Source organism: Amphiprion ocellaris, chromosome 10 (genome assembly GCF_022539595.1).
Source record: "Amphiprion ocellaris isolate individual 3 ecotype Okinawa chromosome 10, ASM2253959v1, whole genome shotgun sequence".
Lineage (NCBI taxonomy): Eukaryota > Metazoa > Chordata > Actinopteri > Pomacentridae > Amphiprion > Amphiprion ocellaris.
Window position 1 is genome coordinate 13,972,542 of NC_072775.1, and position 24,201 is coordinate 13,996,742.

Consider the following 24,201-nt stretch of genomic DNA (forward strand, 5'->3'; position numbering starts at 1 on the left):
CAGCTCAGTTCTCCTATTAAGCAGCAGGGGATGTAACGGGAGTGATATAAGACAGGGAAAATAATGTGAAAGTGTTCAATTTTGCTTACATTTTTTGAAGTTCTTCACTTTATTTTAAGATGTACAGTTATATCAAAAGTTATTTATTAATAAATGTTAAAACGTTTTGAACCGTACTGAATTTATTTTATTTGACAGTCAGTTATTGATTACATGCAGATGCTAGTAAAACTACTAGGTTGCATCAACATGTATCACACTAATTTAAGTTAGACTTTATGATGTTCTGAATGTTTGCTTTAATGAACTTTCTCTGACTGGACCTCTTCGGATTTTAGTTGAATACCCCTGAACTAGACTGTGCAATTCCTGGAGAAATTGCAGAGAGTAGATACAACACAAGCAAGGATCTAGTCAGGAGAAAACCTGGATAAATGCCTTAAAACAAGTTCAAGTGTAATAGGACGTTGGTGCCTACAGGCAGTGCGGCAGGCTTTCAGCTGAAATGTTCCATTACAACCCCTCCTCCGATGATTTGTCACCTTGACAACATGTCTAAATGGTGTTGTTTGTGTGCTAGAAGACACATCATGAGCTATAGTCAGTGTCATTGCTGCACATTTTCAGTTTGAAACAGCACTGTACCGATGGCAATGTCAAAGACATGGATTTAGACTTCTGGAATTTCATATTCAACAAACATAAGGAACCAGTTCTGTCCACTTTCCGCTTCGTTATTCTCCTCCAGAATCGGTGTGTGGCTACTTTACTTCAGTATTACAACTTGCCATTGTGTAGTGTAGAGTAGTTTTACAATGTTGGAGCAGAGTCATAAGTGAGCCGGTGTGCTGAGCTGCAGTGAGTGGGGATGGGTGGGTGAAAAGAGAGGCAAGAACTTATTAGATCTACACACTGTGAAAGAAGCGACTGTTTAGAGTTGTATCTATACATTTTAAAGCAGAAACTGAATATTTTTCATGGATAAATATCTAAATGTGTAACGCTGATACACAGGATATACAGAAATGAGTTTTTAAGATCAAATCAATGACCAGAGAGGTCGTTTGACTTCAACTGCGAGAGACTTTTGAATAAAACTGGACTGAGACAGTATTTTCCAGAGAGAGACGTTGAAATGTGTGCAAATCCATGTGTCTTGTAGTGTGGAAACATGATGTAGCAGCAGTGCACCAGAAAGGCCCGTCAAGCGTGTTTTTAAAAGCACAGAGAGTAGAGAAGATGTTAATTACAAAATGTCAGCAGTGTGTTGCCACATCATTAAGGTTGCCATGGTGACGCTACCTGCAGCATTCTCCATGAGTCAGGCTGAAAATTCACTGAGATTTGATTCCTCTTGAACTTCTGCTGCTCAGTCAAAAACCTCAACTCCTATTAGCAAGATTTTACAACTTTTGCTCTTTAAGATTATGCTGAGCACATATGGGTTTCATTTGTCTTTCTGGTGTCAAAAATTGTGGAGTCATTTTTTTCTCAGTTTGTATTGCACTGCAAAAGCCAGATGTATAGCAATCTGGTCAATGTGAATTTTTTTACTGGCTTTGAGAATAACATTGTGGGAGATGAGACGCATTTTTCTGGTTTTGGTTAATTAGTCCCCCACACTAGCTCTAAATATGCTGCCTATTTGCTTGAACTAGGCTTCTTTTTGTGATACATCATTGATAAAACATATGTGTGAGGAAATTAATTGTATTAATTGAGGAAAGGACCCAATTTTGTGATGTTTAAATGATGTTATCACAAGAAACGGTGCAAAACTAGTTACACACACACAAAAAAAGGAAGAACGAAGAATTTGTGCAAACAGAAACATATAGTAGAGTTGCTTACGCCATCAATTTTACTAATTACCCAAAGGAATAACAGGAAAATCATGAGAATGTCAAAGACGTCACAACTCTTGTTCATGATACGTTCATCGTCACCTGTTGGTACGCAGACGAGCAGACCTGGCGCTGACTCTGGGCACGTCGATGCAGATCAAACCCAGTGGAGACCTCCCGCTCCTCACCAAGCGCAAGGGAGGGAAAATAGTTATTGTCAACCTGCAGCCAACCAAACATGTGAGTATCAGTCATGCGTCACGTCGCTCCTACACACAGTCAGTGTTTCATCTTGGAAACATGAAATGGTCTGTTCAAATGACGTGCACAGATCAAAAGCAAAATTCTGGTTGAAGCATTTCTCATGCTCTTTCCAGTATCTCCATGTTCAGTGGTGTAATTTTCTGTCTTGCAGGATAAGCATGCACACCTGCGTATCCATGGTTACGTGGATGATGTGATGAAACAGCTGATGGAGCTGCTGGAACTGGACATCCCGAAATGGGAGGGACCGACTGTCTGCGAGACGTCCACGGCCACCTCTGAGTCCACCGGCGATATGAAACCACCACGAAGCGTTAATGCAAAGGACAAGGTGAAAAAGGAGCCTATTAAAGAGGAGAGGAAAAGAGAAGCGACTCAGCTAACAGACAATGTGAAGGAGGAGGCAGTTTCAGTAAAGAGGGAGAGAGCTGACTCTTCAGCAGAAATAAATGAAGAGAAATAGCCTCAGGTGCTTTTCCCTTGCAGTAAGTTCATAACACAAACCCGTCCAGAAACAAAGCTTACAGCTGTGGGCGACATGTTTGATCAGTTTCTTGGAGGACAGAGATTCCTCTTATCTTCTGGAACAAGGACTTTTCTAGTACTGTAGTGGTTTTCTTAATCGCAGATTTATCACACTCACTTCACATCCACGAGAGCCAGCAAGTCTCACAAATTGACCTCCTCTCAGAAGGTTGATTGAATATGTTGTTTTTGCCTAATAAGAAACCTTGTGACTGGGATGTCAGTGTTCCTTCTTTCACAGCATGCGGCATCTTTGCGTGTTATCTAACTTGGAGAAGCAGTTCTTTAACAGACAGAATAATGAGGTGAGATCTGGAGCACATCATTATAAATAACGTTTTTAATAAGGTACCTTATTAAAAGCTTTATTTATAGCCATGTGCTCCACATCGTGTCCCTGCAGATTTTGTCTTTAAAGACTCCATGGTTTGATATGCCACGTAAAGAAATATCAAGAGAGCATCTCCAAGTCTGATACAGTTGGAGGGGAATTTTAAGTTAAACCTGGTCACAAACTAATCACACTCTGTGCTTCTAGGAAAATATGTTCATCTCAGGAAAGATCTGTATACTCCCAAGGAAAATGACTCGTCCCATTTTTTGTTGTTTTTTTAAAAAAATATACAGTATAATTACATTTTGCAATAAACACAACGGTTTTGTGGTAGCATCTTTTGTATGCGCTTCATGTCTGTCACCAGTGGTCTAGTTCCAAATGTAGGCCAGCATTTAAAAGGAAATGAAGAAAGCCGGTGCTCCTTTGAGATAATGTGTGATTACATTTGCAATGAAATCTCATTATCATCTCGCAGGTCAACATCTATACACTATGTTCCTTTTTAAATTTGCTTCTTTTATCACTGTCTTGTAAATGAATATTATAATCAATCCTTTTCAAGAAGTGACCTTAATGGAACGAAGTAAGACAAGCATAATTACATTTTCTTAACAACCTAAATACCCTCAAAAAACTCAATTTTGCCTTAATTTTCTGTCTCCTTTTTAACAGTGGGCCGCAGGTGTTTGTATGAATACATGATTACTACAGAAAAAACATGTTGCTGCATACCCGATGTTGAATATTCTTCATCCTATTAAGGCACTTTATCTTTTTATATATGCAATAGATGTTCCAGCCAGAAAACACGGCAGCTGCAGTTTAAATACACGCTTGCAGTAATTAGACTGGCTGAATATTTAAACCACTTGCCTCGCATCGTGTCGCTCAAAACATCTTGTACTCATCGGAGCATGGAAACAAGACCTCTGGAAGTGTCCTGTGATGTCAGGTCTCGGCATGTTGGCAGCAGATTCTTTGGGTTCAGTGGGTTGCAGGTGGGTGCCCCCTGGATGCGACTTGTTCCAGTGCAGCTGTGGATACTCGATATGATTGGAATAAGGGGAGTTTGGATGCCAGGTCAACACATTTCATGGGCAGTTTTTGTAGTGCAGCAGGGTGCATTGTCCTGCCAGGGGAGGCTGCTGCCTTTTTACAACAGAACACTGAATTGTGGGGTTTTAAGGTTGTGACTGATGTTAAATTGTTTTTAATCATGTGTGGCCCTCACTGCTCATGAGGTCAATGTTTGCACTTCAGCTCTGCAGTGCATTGAGCCCCTTTTTATGTCGCCTCACTGCCAAGGCCAGGGGCATCATGTTTCAGGTTGCCTATCCATTCATCCCATTTTTGTGAACGCAATATCTCTTGAACGCCTTGAGAAAGTTTCTTCAAATTTGGAACAAACACACTTGAACTCAAGAATGAACTAATTAGTATTTAGTTTTAAAAGTGAAAGGTTACAGTGACCTCACAAAACACATTTTAGACCATTGCAGAAGTCATACACAAATTATACATAAATATACACCAGACAGGCATAACATCATGACCACCTGCCTAATATTGTTTTTGTCTCCTTCATGCTGCTAAATCTCCTTTGACCCAGTGGGGCATGGACATCAAGGACCTACCTAGATCATTCTTATCCTGGAACATCCCACAGATGCTCAGTGAGATTTGGATCTGGGGAATGCGGAAGCCGGGTGAACGCCTTAGTTCTGTTGTGTTCCCCAGGCATCTCCTGAGCAGTTTTTGTGGTGTGTCGGGTTGCATTGTCCTGCTGAGGGTGGGAACTGGCATCAAGGACTGCTGTTGCCATCAGGGGTGGGGTGTTGCTTGACCTGCAATGCTTAGGTGGGTGGTACATGTCAAACATCCACATGAATGTCAGGACTTAAGGTTTCCCAACAGAACGTTGCATTATAACAAGATGAAAAATGGTTTTCACTTCACCTGTCAGTGGTTATAATGTGGCTGTTAGGTGTGTGTCTGTTTTTATGTGTTTATACAGAGATGGTTATCTCTTTAATGTCTCTGAAGCTGGTGGTTGTCAACATTTTTGGCCTGTGATTGTTTAAATGGAATCACAGAATAAGTGCAGCCCTTCGTCACATATTCTAGACACCAGTTGTGAGTATTTCAGCAAGTATAAAGGGTTTTTTGTTGGCTGAGAAGGTGGTAAAGTTACAGATTCTTGATGTTTTTTCTGTCCCCTCACATTTATGTTAGAACCCCACAAGCCCCATGTAGAGAATCATTGTCTATTCCTGTTGTTTACAGTAGATTGAGGTATCAGGGTCCCATTAGTCTGTCAGGTCTAGTATAATGGCGTTGCTGGACAGTAGGCATTTCCCATAATGTAACAAGTAGCATTTTTCAATAGACCCTTCATGATGAAATAATCCTGCCTGAATACTCCATGCTCCCTCTGAGTAAAGTCATTTTTCTGTCAATACCAAGAGACCACTCTTGAAAACCGTAATAACATCCTCTGGCTTATTTTCTCAGTTGTTCAAAGGAAATTCAATGTGGAGTGCCCTTTACCTATTCACTATTTGCTGTGGCATTCAAATGTATTGTATGAGTATCTATATGAGTGTCAGTTTCATCCACCTGATCAGTGCAGACCATAGGGAATGTATTAAAAGGCATACTGTCTTCCTAAATATCTCTAACAGATGCCAGAGTAGTTCAGAGCCATTTATTCTAAGGAGCTGCGTAAGATTCAGGGACAGAAGGAGGAGGAGGAGGCGGCACATAACAAAAGAACAGCATCAAATCTGTGGAGCATTCGGGTTTACAGGCTCTACCAGAAGAAAGCAGAAATTATATATAGTGCCAAACATGTTGTTTTTACAGCTGCTCATCCTCTTAAGCTCAGCAACAAAAACAGTGGTCAGAGAATCTGCATCAGAGTCCTGCTGGCTGTCAAGGCCGTCCTCTCTGGAAGGACAACAATCAGTACATCTCTTCATAAGTCTGGGCTAAATGGCAGAGTGGCCATAAGGAGCCAGTCAGCGACAGCATGCCTGGAGCTGGCACACAGACAGGAGACTGCATCAAAGATTTTTTGGCCCAATGAAGCCCCAATCAAACCCTTGAGTTGAAATTCCAAGTGCTACTTCTGGAGGGGAGCAGCCGCAGCTCATAAACCTTTTAACACAAGTCCTGCTGTGAAACATCAGTGGCGGCTTCATGCTCTGTGAAAGGGTTTCACTGGTAGCTTTTGGAATGCTTTTAAGCAAAGTGAGAACAATGAATGGAGCTAGCGAGGTCAGAACATCCTGCTACAAACTGTCTCTAGACAGCTAAACCTCCCACATGGCTGACAGAGCAAAGCATAGAAGTAGCGTCTGCTTGCCTGTTTATCGAGAACCCCATTCAGCGTCAGTGAGCTCAAGCGAGCCTCTGAATAAGAAAGCTGAAGTTCTAAATGCTGTCAAAGGCTGAGTATTGCAAAAAAAGAAAGATAGACACTGAAAAGTGAATGCGATATGATGAGAGAGACACTAAAGGATGCATGATAACGTAAAACACTTTCAATAGGCTATGCTTTAAAATGAATGTCTCAACATTTCAGACATGTTATTCAATCTTCAAAAGGTTCTGTTTTGTCGGAAAACTCCTGATAACGGCAGGACATCCAATTTAAAGAAATAAAAGCTTCCTCTTATCTCTATCCAGACTCTATTTCACTCAGTAGGGACTGAAGTGTCATGCTATCTTTCCTGATGAGTCAAATACACCGGAAAACCAAGTTTCAAAGTTAAAACCCAGAAGAAGTTAATTGAGTCTCCCTCAGATGGTAGTAACAGCAGATCCACAGAATTAAATTTTGTTCTGACAACAAATAGAATGAACTGCTGTGAAATTGTAAATGTAAGGAACATGTTCAAAAAGTTAAAGACAAGAGACAATTTGGCAACCTGTACCTATTTGCTTAACACCAGAATTGAGTGCAACAAATGAAAAGCGCTGTAATTTACTCATAAATACAGGTGAAATGTTCAAAAAGACTAAATTGAGCTGTAGCTGCTAAGAGGAGATTATTTCATTGTGAGCTCGCTCTTTGTCCTGATGAAGATGACAGTTGGCAGCAGTCCAGGCAGCGCGAAGCTTTTATCCCAATTTGTGATTTATTTTTAATAACATTGACCATTTCAGAAATACTGAGACGTTTCAGGCACTTTCATGACCAACTGAAAGAGAAATGTGACTTTGTCCATTTTCTTTAGTGAAACTGAATGTGAGTCATATGTCTTACTGGCTCTGAGCAGGGAGCATTAAGTGCTCAAAACATCCTACCAGCAAATGTTTTGATGTAAACCGAACAGTTGAAGTAAAGGTCATTGCATTTAATTTACCTGTATCGAAGGATAAGGCTATAGACTGCAAAAAGCTGCTTTGAAAAGTGTTATCAAGAAAGCTTCCACATTGAAAAAAATAAATGAGAACAGTTTGGATTGTTAAAGACGTCGAGACTGTGTGGAGATGTCTTTGCAGCAGCAATCAGCTCATCATATAGTCAAATAAAATTCATGGATATATGATGTGATGGTTAATACTTGTGAAGAATTCAATTAAAAAATACGGATCCAAATTTTGCATCCTTTTTGGTGGCAGTTAAATGCTGTCAGTGACATTTTCCTGGATAATTAAACAAATTGAAAATTTTCCAGTTGAAGGATTTTGAAGGCGAAGCGGTAAAAATGCAGTGCAATCAGGTGATGTTTGTGATTCAAAAAACTGCTTTCTGAACTTCAAAAGCAAAGCAAATGGTCAGTTTGGGTGAAAATGCCATAACTGGTTGGTTTATTAAAATCAAGGTCACTAACCTCAGCTCTAAAAAAGTTTAAATAAATGACATGATTTGCTGCAGGGTAGTGGCACAACAATCCACTGTCAGACAGAAGAAATCTATTTTTTTGTAACAGGAAAACACCCAGAATGTCACAAGTGCAACAGAAAACCTTTAATGGTTTTACCAGAAATCAGCAGGTGGACTCAGAGGTCAACTCCAGCTCACAGCACTACAACGATAACTCAGCAGGTTAGCTGTATGAAACTGAATCTGACATGCCTCTGCTTCAAGCTCCTCTTAACAGTTGAGGTGCTCTCATCTTGACTGGATAAACCGTACCTGGGTCCTTGCATGACCGTTCATTCTGACCCTCACAAAAGTTTGGCGAATTTATCCGAAGTCAAACTCCAGTTATTGTCTTTGTCTGCAGCTTTCAAGGACCAGAAGAAGTGACTGTAAGCTCTTAAGGAGGGTGGCCTCATTACATGAGTGTGACTTGCATATGGAGGCTCTTCATGATGAAGCCTGTGACGCGATGGTGAGAGCTCTAGAAAAGCTGTTAAGCACATCTTTAATTAAGCTAAGGTGTAGTTGACCTTTCAACAGCATCTCAGAGACTTCGTCATTAAGGCTGTAATTATTTTTTTAAAGCTAGTAATTGAGTCTTTGAGCAAAGAGTGACCTGAGGGGTAGCTGAGCCAGTTCAGCCAAAGCTTTTAACCACTTGGGACGGTTTTCATGATAATGTAGTTGAAAACTCATGTTGAGTTGTAACCAGATATTTCAGCTACATTCATGGACATTTTGGATACAGCTGAAAGTTAAACAAAAAGCTAGAAAAATTAGCTTGAGGAGATTTGGATTGCTGCAGTTGTGATGAAAACTGTGAGACTTCAGCTGGAACTTTGTGTGTCATAGTTTTTCTACCAAAGACTGTTGAAGTTAAAAGCTTTGAATAAAGCTAGTAAGTGGACTTTGTTGACATTTATGTTACTGCAGCACATTTAAGTGTGAAGCCTACAGATTTCAGTCCTGGTTGTTTGGTGACAGCAAATGCGGTTTCATACTACAGCTCGACAATAATTTATTTCTTTATTAATAATTCAGCAAAGAAGTAAGGTAATAATTGGTCTGCTTTCCATCATCCTGTGAGCAAATGTGACCAGATTTAATGTTGCACACAGCATGAGTCTCTGAACAGCAGGTTAAAATGAAAATTAAAAGTGACTACCTCTCTAAAAAGCTGGAGGTGTGCAGCCTGTTGCCTGCAGTACTTCATCTAGCAGCTTCCTGTGGCTGCTTCTTCATTTCCAATAATCCCTGCAGTATTTAAAGACCCCTATGGTGGAAATCAAGTGCCTCTTTTTAAAACCTTGTTAGCATGTCCCTCAGGTGTTTTTATATGCTGTAACACAACACGTGTGAATCGAGCAGTCAACACCATGGCTGAGTATTTCTACCTTGAAACTGCAGAGTACAGATGATAGTCTCGGAGACACAGATATAGTTTCATATGTAACAAACTTTAGAAACCACCTGTTGACCAGCATAGTGGAGCAAAATTTTGGTATCTTCATTCTTTCCAGAGTTGGTTTCTGGTTCTAATATTCATAGTTGAATTACTCCAGTATTAGAATTTGACTTTGTGTTGTAGCCCTGCGATAGACTGGTGACCTGTCCAAGGTATCCATTAAGTCAGCTGGGATAGACTCCAGCTCCCCCGAGACCCTAGTGAGGATTAAGCGGTGTATAGAGGATGGATGGATGGACTTTGTGTAGTGGGCTGCACAGTGGATCAGTGGTTAGCACTGTTACCTCACAGCTTGAAGAGCCCTGGTTGGCGTTCTGGCCCCGGATCTTTCTGCATAGAGTTTGCATGTTCTCCCTGTGCATATGTGGGTTTTCTCTGGGTACTCCAACTTCCTCCCACAGTCCAAAAACATGCTGAGGTTAATTGGTGATTCTGAATTGTCCATTCACCCTAAGTCAGCTGGGATAGACTCCACTCCCCCGCGACCCAAATAAGGATTAAGCAGTGTACAGATAATGGATGAATGGATGGATTTTGTGTAATGTACACTAGTTTCAGAGTGTTTGAACAGAGTTGGAGGTGAGTCGGTGTGCTCGAGCTGCAGCAAATGGTATGAGGTCGGGTGGAGTGAGAGATGGGGGCTACATAAATTTGCAGTGATGTTGAAGCAATGATGCAGAATTACTTCCGAGCCATTTTGAGGTAGGAGGGGGGTTCTTTTTCCAGCAAAAATAAACTTAAAAATATGTAACGTTGATGCACAGAGATGACTTTTCTAGGGGTTAAATCACTAACCAGAGGGAGTCATGGCATTTATCATGGAAATAATCCCTTTAAAAAAAAAAAAAAAAAAAAGACTGATATGTAACCCTCAGTTTCTTCTATAATGTGCAGATCTAGGCAACCCCCACATCTCTCTCCACCTACCCCTCCACTCCTCACTGCAGCATATGGATACGTTAACAAGGGGAAAACTTAATTTTCACCAGAGGGGGTCCTTAATGAAAATCGAGATTGCCATTTTAATATGTCATGGAGTATTTATCACACACTCTCTCCTCCTCCTTCCCCTTCCTTCTTTGCAGTGCATGTGCTCCCCCACAGAGGAGTGTTTCCTTACTGAAGTGATAGCACTTTCTCAGCAGAAGCTGGCTGCATTTCATCTTGTGCAGAGTACGTGAACCCTGTGCAAATTACCTTGCTGCTTTGCTTGTGGAAATGATGTGCATTCAAGGTCCTCGTCTCCCAATTGAGCTCCGTGAGGCTGGGCCCTGAGTCAAACAGCACATTTTACAGCACAATCTAAATCCCCCTGCATGCAAAAATAACTGCTCTGTTGTGTTTAAGAACACATTTTTCTTCAGCTGTCCTTGCTGATGTTTTAACACACCATGTCATTTGCATGTTCTTGGCGTATCACCTCCGAGCATGACTGACTTTAACCCATTTCTCTGACTCTATACATAGTGTGTCATTCACTCATCATGTTTGACAGTGTCCTTGTGGGAAATAAACATCTTGAGTCTCTAATTGTTTTAAAGCAGTAATCCAGGCTGGCTGTGCATGAAGACACGTGGATGACACTCATATGGGTTTCTTTAAGTGCTTTCCATCGGAGGGGCTCTGTGAAATCGCTCCCTGTACTTGAAAATGAATGGCTGGACACACAGAAGATTGTAGTGCTTGTATCTGTCAGATGTTTCCTGTTTTTTGTTGTTTTTTTAACTGTCACTGTAATGGAGGGAGCTGTCTGATTGTACACAACCATCTAAGTGCGGCGTAGGGACGGTAGTGATGAAGAACTGCGAGCCGTTGGTGTTCGGCCCAGCGTTGGCCATGCTCAGCAGACCCACCCTATCATGCTTGTAGTGGAAGTTTTCATCCTCAAACTTCTCCCCGTAGATGCTCTCGCCTCCTGTGCCATTATGGTTGGAGAACTCTGTCTATTGTGTTGATGAGAAAACAGTTCAGTTTCTCTGAAGAAACTCATCAAATTTGTGAAAACACTGACACATCTCAGTAGAAGAACATTTTTTCTTGGTAACACAGAGAACTGTGATGGTTGGGCAGTAATTTGAAGAAGAGATTTGACAGATTGTTGGACAGCACTAGCTCGAAAATCACACCTTTGATTGTCATCTGCCCGCAACTTGCAGGTTCCCTTGGTGAGCATCTGGCTTCGAGCCCACAGGGAGACCTGCTGAATATATCCGCGATTCTTTGGAGAAGCAATTACAACCAGAGTGGCACACAATGGAGAAACTAGTGGTGTGGTGTGTGTGGTATTTGTATGTCAGGAACTATCTGTAGGTGGCTGAAGATGGTTATCCACTATCAAAATTTAAAGGTTGCAAAAGGGCAAAATGGTGGAACAGCTTTTGTGCAGCTGCCTCGTTTCCCTCTTCCTCGTGACGCTGTGGTGACGGCAGGAGAGATTAACTTTCCAGAGACGTCACTAATCGCTTTTGTCCTCACGTTTTATTTAATGTCACAGAACACACATGTATTTACAAAACCATTCACGGTGGTACAGCAAAACAGACACAGAGAAAATCTCTTGACAGTTTCACATGAGCATCAAACACTAAATGGCAAATGTCCCGGAGGTAATTTTGATTGCATATGAAGGGTGAAATGTGGCATACTCCAGTGTCCAAATGCAGTTACCAACAATAACACAAAATATACGTATTATAGACATGAATCTGAAAGGTACTGTGATAATCCCTCTTTCTTCATGTGGGTGTGGGTGTTTGAGATGCAAAGTACAGATATCACTTTACAGGTCAACTATTCAAACAGCACAGTGTACTTTGATTGTACGAAGAAAAAATAAATCAGCGCAGAGTATAAATCAGGGCACATTGATTGTAGGCTTTGATTTTCAAGAATGCATGTGTAATTCATCCCAAAAATTGCTTCCAAAGTAGCCTGCAGTATTTTGGCATGAAGTTTTTCATGAAAGTGCCTAATCAAGCTAAAAAGTGGCTGTTTAGGTTGGTCTTGGTCTATGAATTTTGGACAGGGGATTGGTTAGAAATGCAACGCAAAGTTGAATCATGAGGAAATATAAGGAACATTTTGGTAATAAAAGAAAAGTTCCACATTTTGAAGAATACATTTAATGGCTGACTTGCCATGGACTGTATATAAAAGACTGATGTAGCCATCGTGATGTCAGTCATTAGTTTGTAGACTGAAGTCTGGAGTTTAGAAATTTAGACATCGCAATTTGCTTCTGAAAGTAAATGTGATGAACAAGGGCTGACATCTGACTGAGAACCAAGCAGAAAGCTCCTGTGCTGACAAAGCCGAAGTTCAAATTCAAAAACTGCAGTTACATGAATGACACCTTGAGACAGACTCCAAAATCTTGTCAATCTCCATTGACCTCCATGTTAAAATGCCCAACTTTACAGTGAAAACACACATTTACAGACTGATATAAAATCGATTTGAGTATCTATAGCTAGCTTCTCCATCCATGACAGCTGTATGGGGAGAACATTTTTGTCAAACTTACTCATTTAAATTGTATTTAGGGTTAAAGTTATGCATAATTAAGGCAAAGGCTGCTTTAAATTACAGATGGGGCCCATCTGTAACTCTGCCTCAGCTCCTCTCACACTCTGCATCTTTGCTAATTTTTTGATTAGTCAAGAGTTAGGCACAGTCAGACACTGCCAAAATGACAGTCTTGCTTAGCCAGCCAATTCTGTCATACATATTAGTCTGGCTGGACCTCATTATCATTCTGATATAGGGGGTAAAAACATTGGCATGTTTGTATTTCTTTAAACCAATCACGATTATGTTGGACAGAACTAAGCAAAGGATGTGGGACCATAATTAACTAAATTAACATCATCCTGTGTTGAAGGAGACTTGAGACTAGCGATAGACACCATGAACTCATCAGGAAAATGCTCACCAAGGTGACAAATTATGTGAAAGGTAGTGTCATTTTCTCATAGAATTCTAAACAATCTGATGTATTTTGCAGCTAGAGGAGTCGCCCCCCTGCTGGCTGGTAAAAGGAATGCAGGTTGAAGTCTACAGACTACAGACTTCTACAGAAGGTACTTCCATATCTTATATACAGTATATGGTACTTACTGAGATTAAGAAGAGAAAACTGACATAGCTTTTATGTTTGTGTGTTAAATGAGGCTGCAACCCGCAACCAGATAGATTAGCACAAAGACTAGAAACAAGAGGAAACAGCCAGCCTGGTTTGGTCCAAAGGTGACAAAATTCACCTTCCAGCACCTCTGATGCACACCCATGAACATATTTGTTTGTATATTACGCCCCACACAGACACAGACAGGAAATAACTTAATTTCCCAAAATGTCAAGTGTTTCTTCCAACAGAACAAATCACATATTGATTTCTTTGTGTATCATAATCATGCTGGGTGGTGCTTCCTCCACTCTCCTTCCTCTCAGAGCCAAAGTAAGAACATTCTGGACAGCATGAGACATTCTCAGCAGAAGCTCCTTCAGCCCAGCTCTGTACTCTTTTCGGATCAGGCAGTAGAGCACCGGGTTGAGACAGCTGTTAGCATGAGCCAGGCACACAGTCAGGGGGAAGGCGTAGGCCTGGGCGTTGTAGAAGGCTTTACTGAAGGGAACCAAGTCAAATTTGATCAGCACCCCCCACAGCGTCAGAGCCTGGTTGGGCAGCCAGCAGATGAAAAAGGACAGAACCACGATGGTAACAGAGCGGGTGACTTTGGAGCGCCGTCGGTGGCGTCCTCTCTCACACTCTGACTGTTCTGTGACGTTCCCACTGATCACACTGCCCACGACGCGCCGGCTCAGGATGAACCTCAGCAGGAGGAGGTAGCACACAGAGATGATGATCAAGGGAACTACAAATCCCAGGAGGACCTTCTGTGTTTGATAGAGTCCAAGCAGGACTTGGGGATCCCAGTGACCTGAGTCGGAGTCAGAGAACCGAACTAAGCACAGCTCATCATCTGCAGACACCTGAAAGCACAACGGCTGAATCAGAATCATGTTCACCAAATACACAGAGCCTTTACTGCAGTGATTCTAGACTTGGGATCGATGGGCCAAATCAGGCCCCTATAGGGCGCCAACTGGCTGTTAATTTATTGTTAATATATTCACACTAAAATTAGTTTTGTGTAGTAAACTTGCAGTAATGTCATTTTGGCTTTTGCTCAGTTAATTTTAAAATAAATACTTTCAAAGAACGATGTGCCCTTAAAAGTCTATGCATTTTATCTCATAAATAGGCATTTTTGTTAATTAACTGGCTCCTGGCCTCGTGTCAGTTTACTAAAGTCTCCCAAAGGAAAACCAAGTTAAGTGTCCCTGATAAACTGACAGCAAAGTAAATCAGGACTGCAGGTGAGTCTGAATTCAACAAACCTGGACTGTGGTGGAGTAGAAGGCGTGAGGCAGCGTGGCCACCAGTGACACCACCCAAATGGCTGAACTGGCCCACTTGGCGCGAGCGGTGGCGATCCTCGGACTGCCCATCTTCAGGGAGGTGACCAGGGAGTGGTACCGGGTCACACTCATGGCAGTGAGGAAGAAGACGCTGGCGTACATGTTCATGGTGGTGACAGAGCTCACGATCTTACACATGACCCGGCCGAAGGGCCAGCGGAAGTCCAACACCGTGTCCACGGCCCAGAAGGGCAAGGTGAGGACGAACTGGAGGTCCGTCAGCGCCAGGCTCATCACGAAGCAGTCGATGGAGGAGTGGTGGTGGCCCCGACGGCGGGAGTGGAGCAGGAAGAGGGCCAGGAGGTTACCCACAAGACCCAGGACACACACCACCAGGTAGACCAGGGCAATGAGGACTCGCACCTGTCAAGCACAAAGGATAGCTTTCAAGTTTTTTACCTTGTTAACGTGTCAATATGGTGTTTGGTATACGTTGGTAGAAGACGCATCATGAGCGAAATAAGATGACAACGCTATGACTGCTTTGAAACTGCAGTGTACTGATGACAACAGCACAGATTCAGATGTCTGGCGTTTCATGCACCAAACCAAAGGAACCAATCCTGTCTTCTTGCATTGCGAGGTTTTCAGTAGTATTATTCCTCCTCAGAATTGGTTTCTGTGTTTAACATGCACCTAAATCCCTCCAATATTACAATTTGTCATTGTGTGCACTGTAAAAGGAATTTTCAGTTTTCAAATTTAAAATTTTACAGATTTTTCCTTTTTGAACTAAATAACATATAATAACTGGTAACAACACAGAAAGGGGTAATAATTTAAATCATAAAGAAACAGGCCAAAACTGTAAATAACCTCCACATCAAAAATATTTTTTCTCTAATGCTAATTCACCCTTTTACAAGATTTGACTGTAAAATTATACTAATTTAACCAAATTTAAATTTACAAAAAAGTTTTTATTGTTGTTTTACATATATTTGCCAACATTTAGGGAAAAATTAATCTATATTAAGGAATGAAAAATGGTTAATCTTTTGATATTACATGTTTTACCTGTTGAATTGCAGATAATGTCTACTAAAATCCCAGAAAAAAAATATTAGTTTACATGTTAAACATATTGTGCACATCAAAAGTCTCCATTTTTACATTTTTCTGACCTTAATATTGCACTGTTTTACTTTATGTAAATCAATGGAAAAAAATATCATATTACAGATATTTGCTGTTATTTTAATTTATATTTACTATTATTTTATTTTTTTCAACTGTTTTTTTTTAACATGTTAACATATTTTTTTCAGGTATCCTTCCTGTCAGATTTTCACTTTTTTTTCTCCACCGCTAGCATAGATCAGCAGAGTCAGGTGAGCTGGTGTGCTGAGCTGCAGCTGGTTCAGAGAGAAAGACAGAAACTTCACATATCTGCACATTTTAGAGGAAGCAACTATGCAGAGCTACATTAAAGCCATTTTAACACGTCTAAATATGGAAATTTGATACACAAAGATACCTTTTTAAGGGTTCAATTAGTAAACAGAGAGGGACTTTAAATGGTCCCAAAAGTGCGCGCAAATAAGTCAAAATGAAAGAATATAAACACAAGCACAGTAAGAACTGTCTTCAAGCGAACACCGATGTGATTCATGCACATTTATTATTTCTTCCGAAACATTTACTGGGTTTATCCCGTTGGTTTTGTAAAAGAAACCTACTGCCAGGTTGGCGCTGTCTCCGTGCAGGTCCGGCGAGGACTCCTTGGAGAGGATGTGCAGCCAGCAGTTGAGTGAGAGGTTGAAGGCGGGCAGGTTGGAAGCTGCTCCTGTGGGACTGACCAGCTCCGAGATCTCCCGTTCGTCCTCCTCTCCTCCGCACACGCTCAGAGCGCTCAGAGGTCCGGAGGAGCTGCTGCCGTTCTGCATGATTATGTAGAGGAAAAGGCGACTTACTTTGTCAAACAACTTCTCTTCCTCTGTCGGGCTAACTTGCAGACTGTGTGCGCACAGGTGTGGATCCAAACATCCCCATGTCTCTCCTCCTGTGTTTAAGCTCAAAGCCTCAGCCAGAGATCATTTCCTGTGCGCATATCATGAAGACTTCTAAGCTGATTAGTCCGCATCAGTCTACTTTCTTGCGTTCAGTGTGAAGTGTGACATGATGCAGCACCCTCGACTGTCAGTGAAGCTGACAGCATCCTCTCACTGAAGGCTTTTATACTCGCTGTAGCGCTCAGTCCGCCGCCTGATGGCGCACCGTGGGCGCACACATGGACGCCGGGGTTCATCCACAGTGTTACCGTATTATTTTTATTACAGCTGAAGAATGAAGCTCCAACAAACAAGCTTCAGATCATAAAGTCAGATAACGCCAGTCCTCTGGCCGGAGTCCATTAAACGATACAATCAAATGCCTTTAAAGGTTTTTCTGAGCCTCTGGTGACTCCTGTGTGAACAGAGAAGGCTTTGTGTTTTCTCGAACTGTAAAACAAATGATAATTTAGTGGTCTGATACACGACAGAACATTTATTGTTTACTGACTTGCCTGTACTCTTGAGTGAATGAGTGGGTTGACAGGATAATTTTTCCTCTTTGTTGGGATCAGCTGATAAACTTCCAGTGCCCTGCATGTGCCTTCTCGAATTCTTAATTTTTTTCAATATTTCCCCCTGTAAAATGTTTGACCATCAAACAAATTTAAATATTAGACAAGGATAACCAAAGTAAACACAATATGCAGTTTTAAAATGATGATTTAATGTTTTAAAGGAAAAAAGCTATCCAAACCTACCTGGCCCTATGTGAAAAGTAATTGCCCCCCTTGTTAAATCATGAATTAACTGTGGCTAATCACATTTTTTGGAAAGCGAGTTCAATTTCACTGACCACATTATTACCTCCAGACTTGTTGAATCAAGAAATCACTTAAATAGAACCTGTCTGACAAAATGAAGTCGGCTAAAAGACCTCAAAAAGCTGCAACGAAATGCCGCCATCCAAAGAAATTCAAGAACAGATCAGTAAAATAACTGACATCTGTCAGTCTGCAATGGGTTACAGAGTCATTTCTAAAGCTTTAGGACTCCAGTGAACCACAGTGAGAGCCATCATCCACAAATGGAGAAAACATGGAACAGTGGTGAACCCTCCCGGGAGTGGCCGGCCTACAAAAATTACCCCAAGAGCACAGCGACGACTCATCCAGGAGGTCACAAAGGAACCCAGGACAACATCGAAAGAACTGCAGACATCCCTTGCATCAGTTAAGGTCAGTGTTCATGACTCAACAATAAGGAAGAGACTGGACAAAAATGGCATCTATGGCAGAGTTCCAAGGCCAAAACCACTGCTGACCAGAAAGAACATAAAGGCTTGTCTTACTTTTGCAAACAACCATCTGAATGATCCCCAAGACTTCTGGGAGAATATTCTGTGGACTTACGAGACAAAAGTTGAACTTTTTGGAAGGTGTGTGTCTCATTACATCTGCCTTAAAAGTAATACAGCATTTCAGAAAAAGAACATCAGAGCAACAGTCAAACATGGTGGTGGAAGTGTGATGGTCTGGGGCTGCTTTGCTACTTCAGGACCTGGACGACTTGCTGTGATTGATGGAACCCTGAATTCTGCTCTCTACCAGAAAATCCTGAAGGAAAATGTTCGACTATCAGTTCGTGACCTCAAGGTGAAGTGAACTTGGGTTCTGCAGCAGGACAACGATCCAAAACACACCAGCAAGTCGACTTCTGTCTTTAAAAAAACAGAATGAAGGTTTTGGAGTGTCCTAGTCAAAGTTCGGACTTGAATCCGATTGAAATGCTGTGGCATGATCTTAAAAAGGCCGTTCATGCTCGAAAACCCTCCAGTGTTGCTGAAATAAAACAATTCTGCAAAGAAGAGTTGGCCAAAATATCTCCACGGAGATGTGAACGACTCATTGCCAGTCATAGAAAACGTTTGATTTCAGTTGTTGCTGCTGAGGGAGGCCCAACCAATTATTAGGTTTAGGGGGCAAATACTTTTTCACAAAGGGCCAGATAGCTTTGAATAGTTTTTTGTTCCTTCATAAATAAAATCATCATTTAAAAACTGCATTTTGTGTTTACTTGGGCTATCTTTGTCTCATATTTACATTTGTTTGATGATCTTAAACAGTAATGTGGGGAATATATGCAAAAAAAAAGTATGAGAAGGGAGCAAATACTTTTTCATGGCACTGTATCCTCATATCACCTTTTGTATGATGTAAAGGTGCATTATATAGGATGACATTTTCCTTTCCTACAAGGGTTTGTTAATGTTCATCTCAAATGAATAATGCAGTAGATTTCAGAGAGCCAAAGAAGACAGAAAGACAGAGACGTGTGTTGTGTGTGTTTTTGATTTGCATTTCCTATACATCACTGTTATTCACACAATGTGTCGCTGTGATCTACTGTGTTTGCAGAGAAAAGGAGGAATTCATCATTTCCTCGGGCAGCTCCAACCTGCCAAATTGAGCGTGCAAACAATTTACACGTTTCATCTGCATCTGACAGTTTACCTGTCATCTTAACCCTAACCAGTTTGCCATATGTGATCCTCACCCGAAAACTATAGTCGGAGGAAAGGTGTTCCTGCGCCTATTTCTTTGGCCGCCTCAGTTCAAATGAAAACAGCACAAATTTGCTGCCAGTTTCTTTCTTTCCTTTAATGTTCGTCCCATTCTGGAGATGGATTGAAAGACAGATATGGTTGGAATCCGACCCTGAAATCTGCCTGTGAAGCCGTTCATTTGCATTTCATGGAACCTCTCCAAAATGCATTAAGATGTCAACTTTCATTTTAATCAATTTGTTCATGAAGACATTTTAAAAGAATAGAGGGAACCTGTTTCTATATAACTGTCAAGCGACTTTGGAGCAAACTTTTGAAATGCTGCAAAAAATTTTAAAAACTGCTTTGTTGCAAACAAACTAGGCTGCGTAACATTGTCAGAAGGTGGCATTATACACGACATTGCGCTTGGCTGAAGAAGGTGAAAACAAAACCAGACTGCCTTAAAACATTGATGAAGAATAAAGGAATGAAACTTTGACTAACTGTAAGAGAAAATAGTTGTCATTCTTTCATTTGAGCTGTTTTCTGCCATGTTTAATGCTGTCTGGAGACGGTGAACCTGTCGAAAGAAGTGGAAACGCCTTATCAGTCATGCAAATTAAATTCCTACTACATCAGAACTTATTCGAAAAAGGTGTTTCCATCTCTCATTACCCGTGTTAACACTTTTTCATAATAGCCAATAACCAAAAACCCTCAAGCAAGCATTAAAACTTTCTGGCGGAATTCAGGAAGCTCTTTTGAATGTGAATTATCCCTTAGCTGATAATCAAAACAGCATCTTTGAAGACAATACAGTCCTCTGGGGCTTCTGTTCAGACCCTCCTTATCTCTCTCCTGCCCTTGCTCAGAGTAGCACAGAGGTGAAAAAACTAATTTCTGTTGTGTAGAAAGTAGTAAAACCAAAAAAGCATAAAGTCCTGGAGTCTTACACAAGTTTACACAGCTGCATCAGCATCTTCCACCAACTTTTTCTAATACAAAACATGAAAATATGTTATGCAAGCATGAATACTGCCACTGATTCTCATTTCTCAACCTTCCCAGGAGTGGCCGGCCTCGGAAAATTACCCCAAGAGCACAGCGACGACTCATCCAGGAGGTCACAAAGGAACCCAGGACAACATCGAAAGAACTGCAGACATCCCTTGCATCAGTTAAGGTCAGTGTTCATGACTCAACAATAAGGAAGAGACTGGACAAAAATGGCATCTATGGCAGAGTTCCAAGGCCAAAACCACTGCTGACCAGAAAGAACATAAAGGCTTGTCTTACTTTTGCAAACAACCATCTGAATGATCCCCAAGACTTCTGGGAGAATATTCTGTGGACTTACGAGACAAAAGTTGAACTTTTTGGAAGGTGTGTGTCTCGTTACGTCTGACGTAAAAGTAACACAGCATCTCAGAAAAAGAACATCATAGCAACAGTCAAACATGGTGGTCATAGTGTGATGGTCTGGGGCTGCTTTGCTGCTTCAGGACCTGGACGACTTGTGTACAAAGTAGTAAAACCAAAAAAGCATAAAGTCCTGGAATCTTACACAAGTTTACACAGCTACATCAGCATCTTCCACCAACTTTTTCTAATACAAAACATGAAAATATGTTATACAAGCATGAATACTGCCACTGATTCTCATTTCATTTTGCAGTTTCTTGAATGGCCGCTTGAGGCTTTCTCCAAAAACGAGTCCATTCCCATCGATCCACATGTTAAAATGCTCAAATTTACTGCTGAGGTAAACATGTTTGCAGCCTGATACAAAGAAAGGTTCCGGTCTCTATAGCTGACTTTCCTGTTCATGACTCCTGTTGGAGGATCCATTTTTATACAATTCATCACTTTAAGTTGTAATAAGCCTTAAAGTTATGCACAATTAGGGGTGTGGCTGCTTTGCGGGACAGTTGGGCATCATCACAAGACAGCGTTATGTCTGGTATTAACCAAACCTAAGGCAAAGGCAGGCACTGCTAGGATAGTGTTAGTCAGAACCGCCACATTGATCTCCATATCCACTGTTTAGTAAATGAATGATTGATGTCAAAGAGGTTTCATTCATTTTTATATACAATCTGTGCTCTGACGAAGCGGAAGTTAACTTTTGTTTGCGTGTCAAATATTGAACGCTCTGACAGTCAAGGTCAAAATACCATTTACAGATTGTGTCTGAATAAATATATATATATTAGAGGAGAAGATCATTGTACTTGAGATGATGATGGATGAGGGTGGTCCTTCTCTACTGTGAGCTACACGCTTAAGATAATAGCTCTTTGATTGTACATATTGTGGTTATTCAAAATGAGACACACTTAACTCTGTGGGCTTTAAAAACGGCTATTCAGATACAGATTCTTGACTGACCAAGGACATTTAATGGGCTCCTTCTTTGCTGTACTTTAGAGGAGAGAGTGAGAACATACTAATATTTTCATTTCATACTCTCAATGGCTTCCTCAGCAGTGCCGCAGTGCATGCAGTGGAACAGCAGTAAATGCCTGAGATCCAATTAGTACCTCAAGCTGTGTCCTGGCATCAGAGTCATGACATTTAGAGTCAAACTAATTCACATAAACCTGTTTTATAATCTCCAGTTCAAAGTAGGGGGAAAAGTTGTCACAAATATTCTCGAAATTTTGTCAGTAGAACTCTAACGCACTAATTATAATGTATATAATGTTAAAACACCAAACACGTCCACCCAAGGTTACAGACAGGTACAACTTTAGGTACAACTTTATCTCACAGTGGATATTTAATTTTTTTAAATGACTATGCACCAACTGCTTGATAATGAAGCAAAAACAGGTTTATGTGTTTTAATGTTTATCATCATGAAGGCAGCAAACTGTGTAAGCGCCCAAAGTGTAATTGCAGGACTGAATATTCCGCAATCACATATTCTGTAAATACTCTTCTCACATGTTCATGAAACCCCAAATGGGCAAACTAACCTTGCAAAAATCAACTAAATGAACAGTCTTTTCCTCCTGTGACCTCCCTCCACCCTCAGGTAGCAGCACCTCTGCTCAGCTCTGATGTGACTGATATTCCAAATTTCTATGCATAACTCTTTATCACTGCACACCTCAACATGCTGCTTAAAGCTGTCTGATCAATAATTCATTTCTGGCTCTCAGCCAGTGTGGATGGTCTGCTTGTAGTTTTTGGTTTGCTTGAATCATTCCCATATACTTGTTACTAGATGTGAAACAACAATGATTTTAAAAATTCTGCAATCGTACGGTTAACTTCCCCTGGCACAGCTCCACCCCAAAAACCATCTATCACCAACCAATCTCTGTGTTAGAGTATTCAAATGACACAGCCTTTAACCATTACGGCGGCTCTCTGATGTTTACAGATACAGCAGTGCTCTAAGGTAAATGCTAATGGTGCCATGCTGAGATGCCCACAATGCTAATATGTTAATGTGATTTGTTTGCATATGAAACGGACAAAATACAGCTGAAGGTGATGGGAATGGCATTAACTTTACAGATACTGGATCATAAATCACTGGACTGATGATGCCACTGGATTAGAATTGAGAGGATCAAAATTATTTTCTTGGGGCACCATGAGCGGGTGAACCAATTTTCACAGTAAAATAATCAACTATTTATAAAAACATTTCATTTTGACCTTCAAGTCTGCACCTCAAGATGGCACTAGAGAATATGTCTGCAGCTCACCAAAGTCAACAGCATTTATCCTCAGAGCAGCAAGTAGGTAAAATGTCGTGGCAATCTATCCAGTAATGTTTGAAGTATTTCTGTCAGGACCAAATGATGTCTGACAGGCCAACAATGCCTGAAGGTATACTTTATTTATGAACTGAATAATTTCACACAATGTTAAAAGCAGCCGTCTAATATTGCCTGCAAAACAGCTCTAACTTGTCGATTCGTGGACACTGGACCCCTGGAGGCGTCCTGTGGTGTTTGGCACCTGAACGTTGGCACCGGATCCTTCAGATCCTGAGGGTTGCATGGTGGGCTCACTGCAGATCAGGCTTGTTCCAGCACATCCCACAGAGTCTCCATCTGTTTGGAATCTTAGGAGTTTGTGGGCAAGGCGTTGAACTCTTGGTCATGTTCCTTGAGCTGCAGTTTCTGCTGTGTGGCTGGGTGCATTGTCCTGCTGGAGGGGGGAGTGTGTTCGGTCTGGCACAACATTTAGACAGGTGGTGTGTGTCAAAGTAACATCGACATTAATGCCAGGAGTCAAGGTTTCCCAGTAGAACATTGCATTCTACTGATCAGTGTTATTCAGTATTATTTACTTCACCTATCAATGGTTTTAATGTTGTATCTGATTGGGTGTATATACTCACTTTACTTGAACTTGTGTTTATCGAATATATTAAGATGGCAATGTTGATTTGTCAGTCAGACAGTCCAACACACACAAAATATTACATTTTGTACATTTGTGGCCCCCACAGCATCCTGCTAAAATTCTCAATCTCACTTCTCCTCGAGCACAATCATGAGTTTGACATTTGCAGTTTTCGGTGGAATTTTTCAATCACACTTCGATGGCTTGTCATTAAATTTGGGACGAATAATAAGCCTTTGTAGTAACTTTGATGATACCTTTTCATTTAGTACTGTTATCACATCAGTGCTTGTTGAGCTATCTGTTGCACTATTAATTCCCATCAGAATGCACTTTATTTATCCATCAGCTGTTTGCTGGATTATCACAGGACTAAGTGACAGACGGATGCTCAGACTCACCAATGGCCCATTATAGAATTACAAATTAACCTACCATGCATGTTTTGGACTGAAGAAGGAGGGAGGAAGAGAGGAAACCGGAGCATCTGTAAAAAAAAAAAAAAAAAAAT

At 41.0% G+C, this 24,201-nt stretch overlaps 2 protein-coding genes across 3 annotated transcripts in view; one reads left to right on the forward strand and one right to left on the reverse strand.

Annotated features, from left to right (window-relative positions):
* The window catches only part of sirt6 (sirtuin 6), a 66,518-nt gene that overhangs the window by 11,776 nt on the left and 30,541 nt on the right, over positions 1–24,201 (forward strand). The window contains exons 7-8 of one of the 2 annotated variants that reach the window (XM_023288062.3): positions 1,961–2,084; positions 2,260–3,304. In XM_023288062.3, the coding sequence (XP_023143830.1) occupies positions 1,961–2,084; positions 2,260–2,571 (436 nt within the window). In that variant the 3' untranslated portion in view covers positions 2,572–3,304. Of the gene's footprint in view, positions 1–1,960; positions 2,085–2,259; positions 3,305–13,308; positions 13,385–20,393; positions 20,509–24,201 lie in introns of those variants that run through there. The other variant, XM_055014465.1, reaches the window with a different exon arrangement.
* Positions 11,769–16,940, reverse strand: LOC111580345 (relaxin-3 receptor 1-like). The gene is made up of 3 exons (XM_023288063.3): positions 16,466–16,940; positions 14,706–15,149; positions 11,769–14,297 (listed from the first exon to the last, which is right to left on the reverse strand). Exons 1-3 carry the CDS (start codon positions 16,670–16,672, stop codon positions 13,686–13,688), a joined length of 1,263 nt encoding a protein of 420 aa, XP_023143831.1. The 5' UTR covers positions 16,673–16,940; the 3' UTR covers positions 11,769–13,685.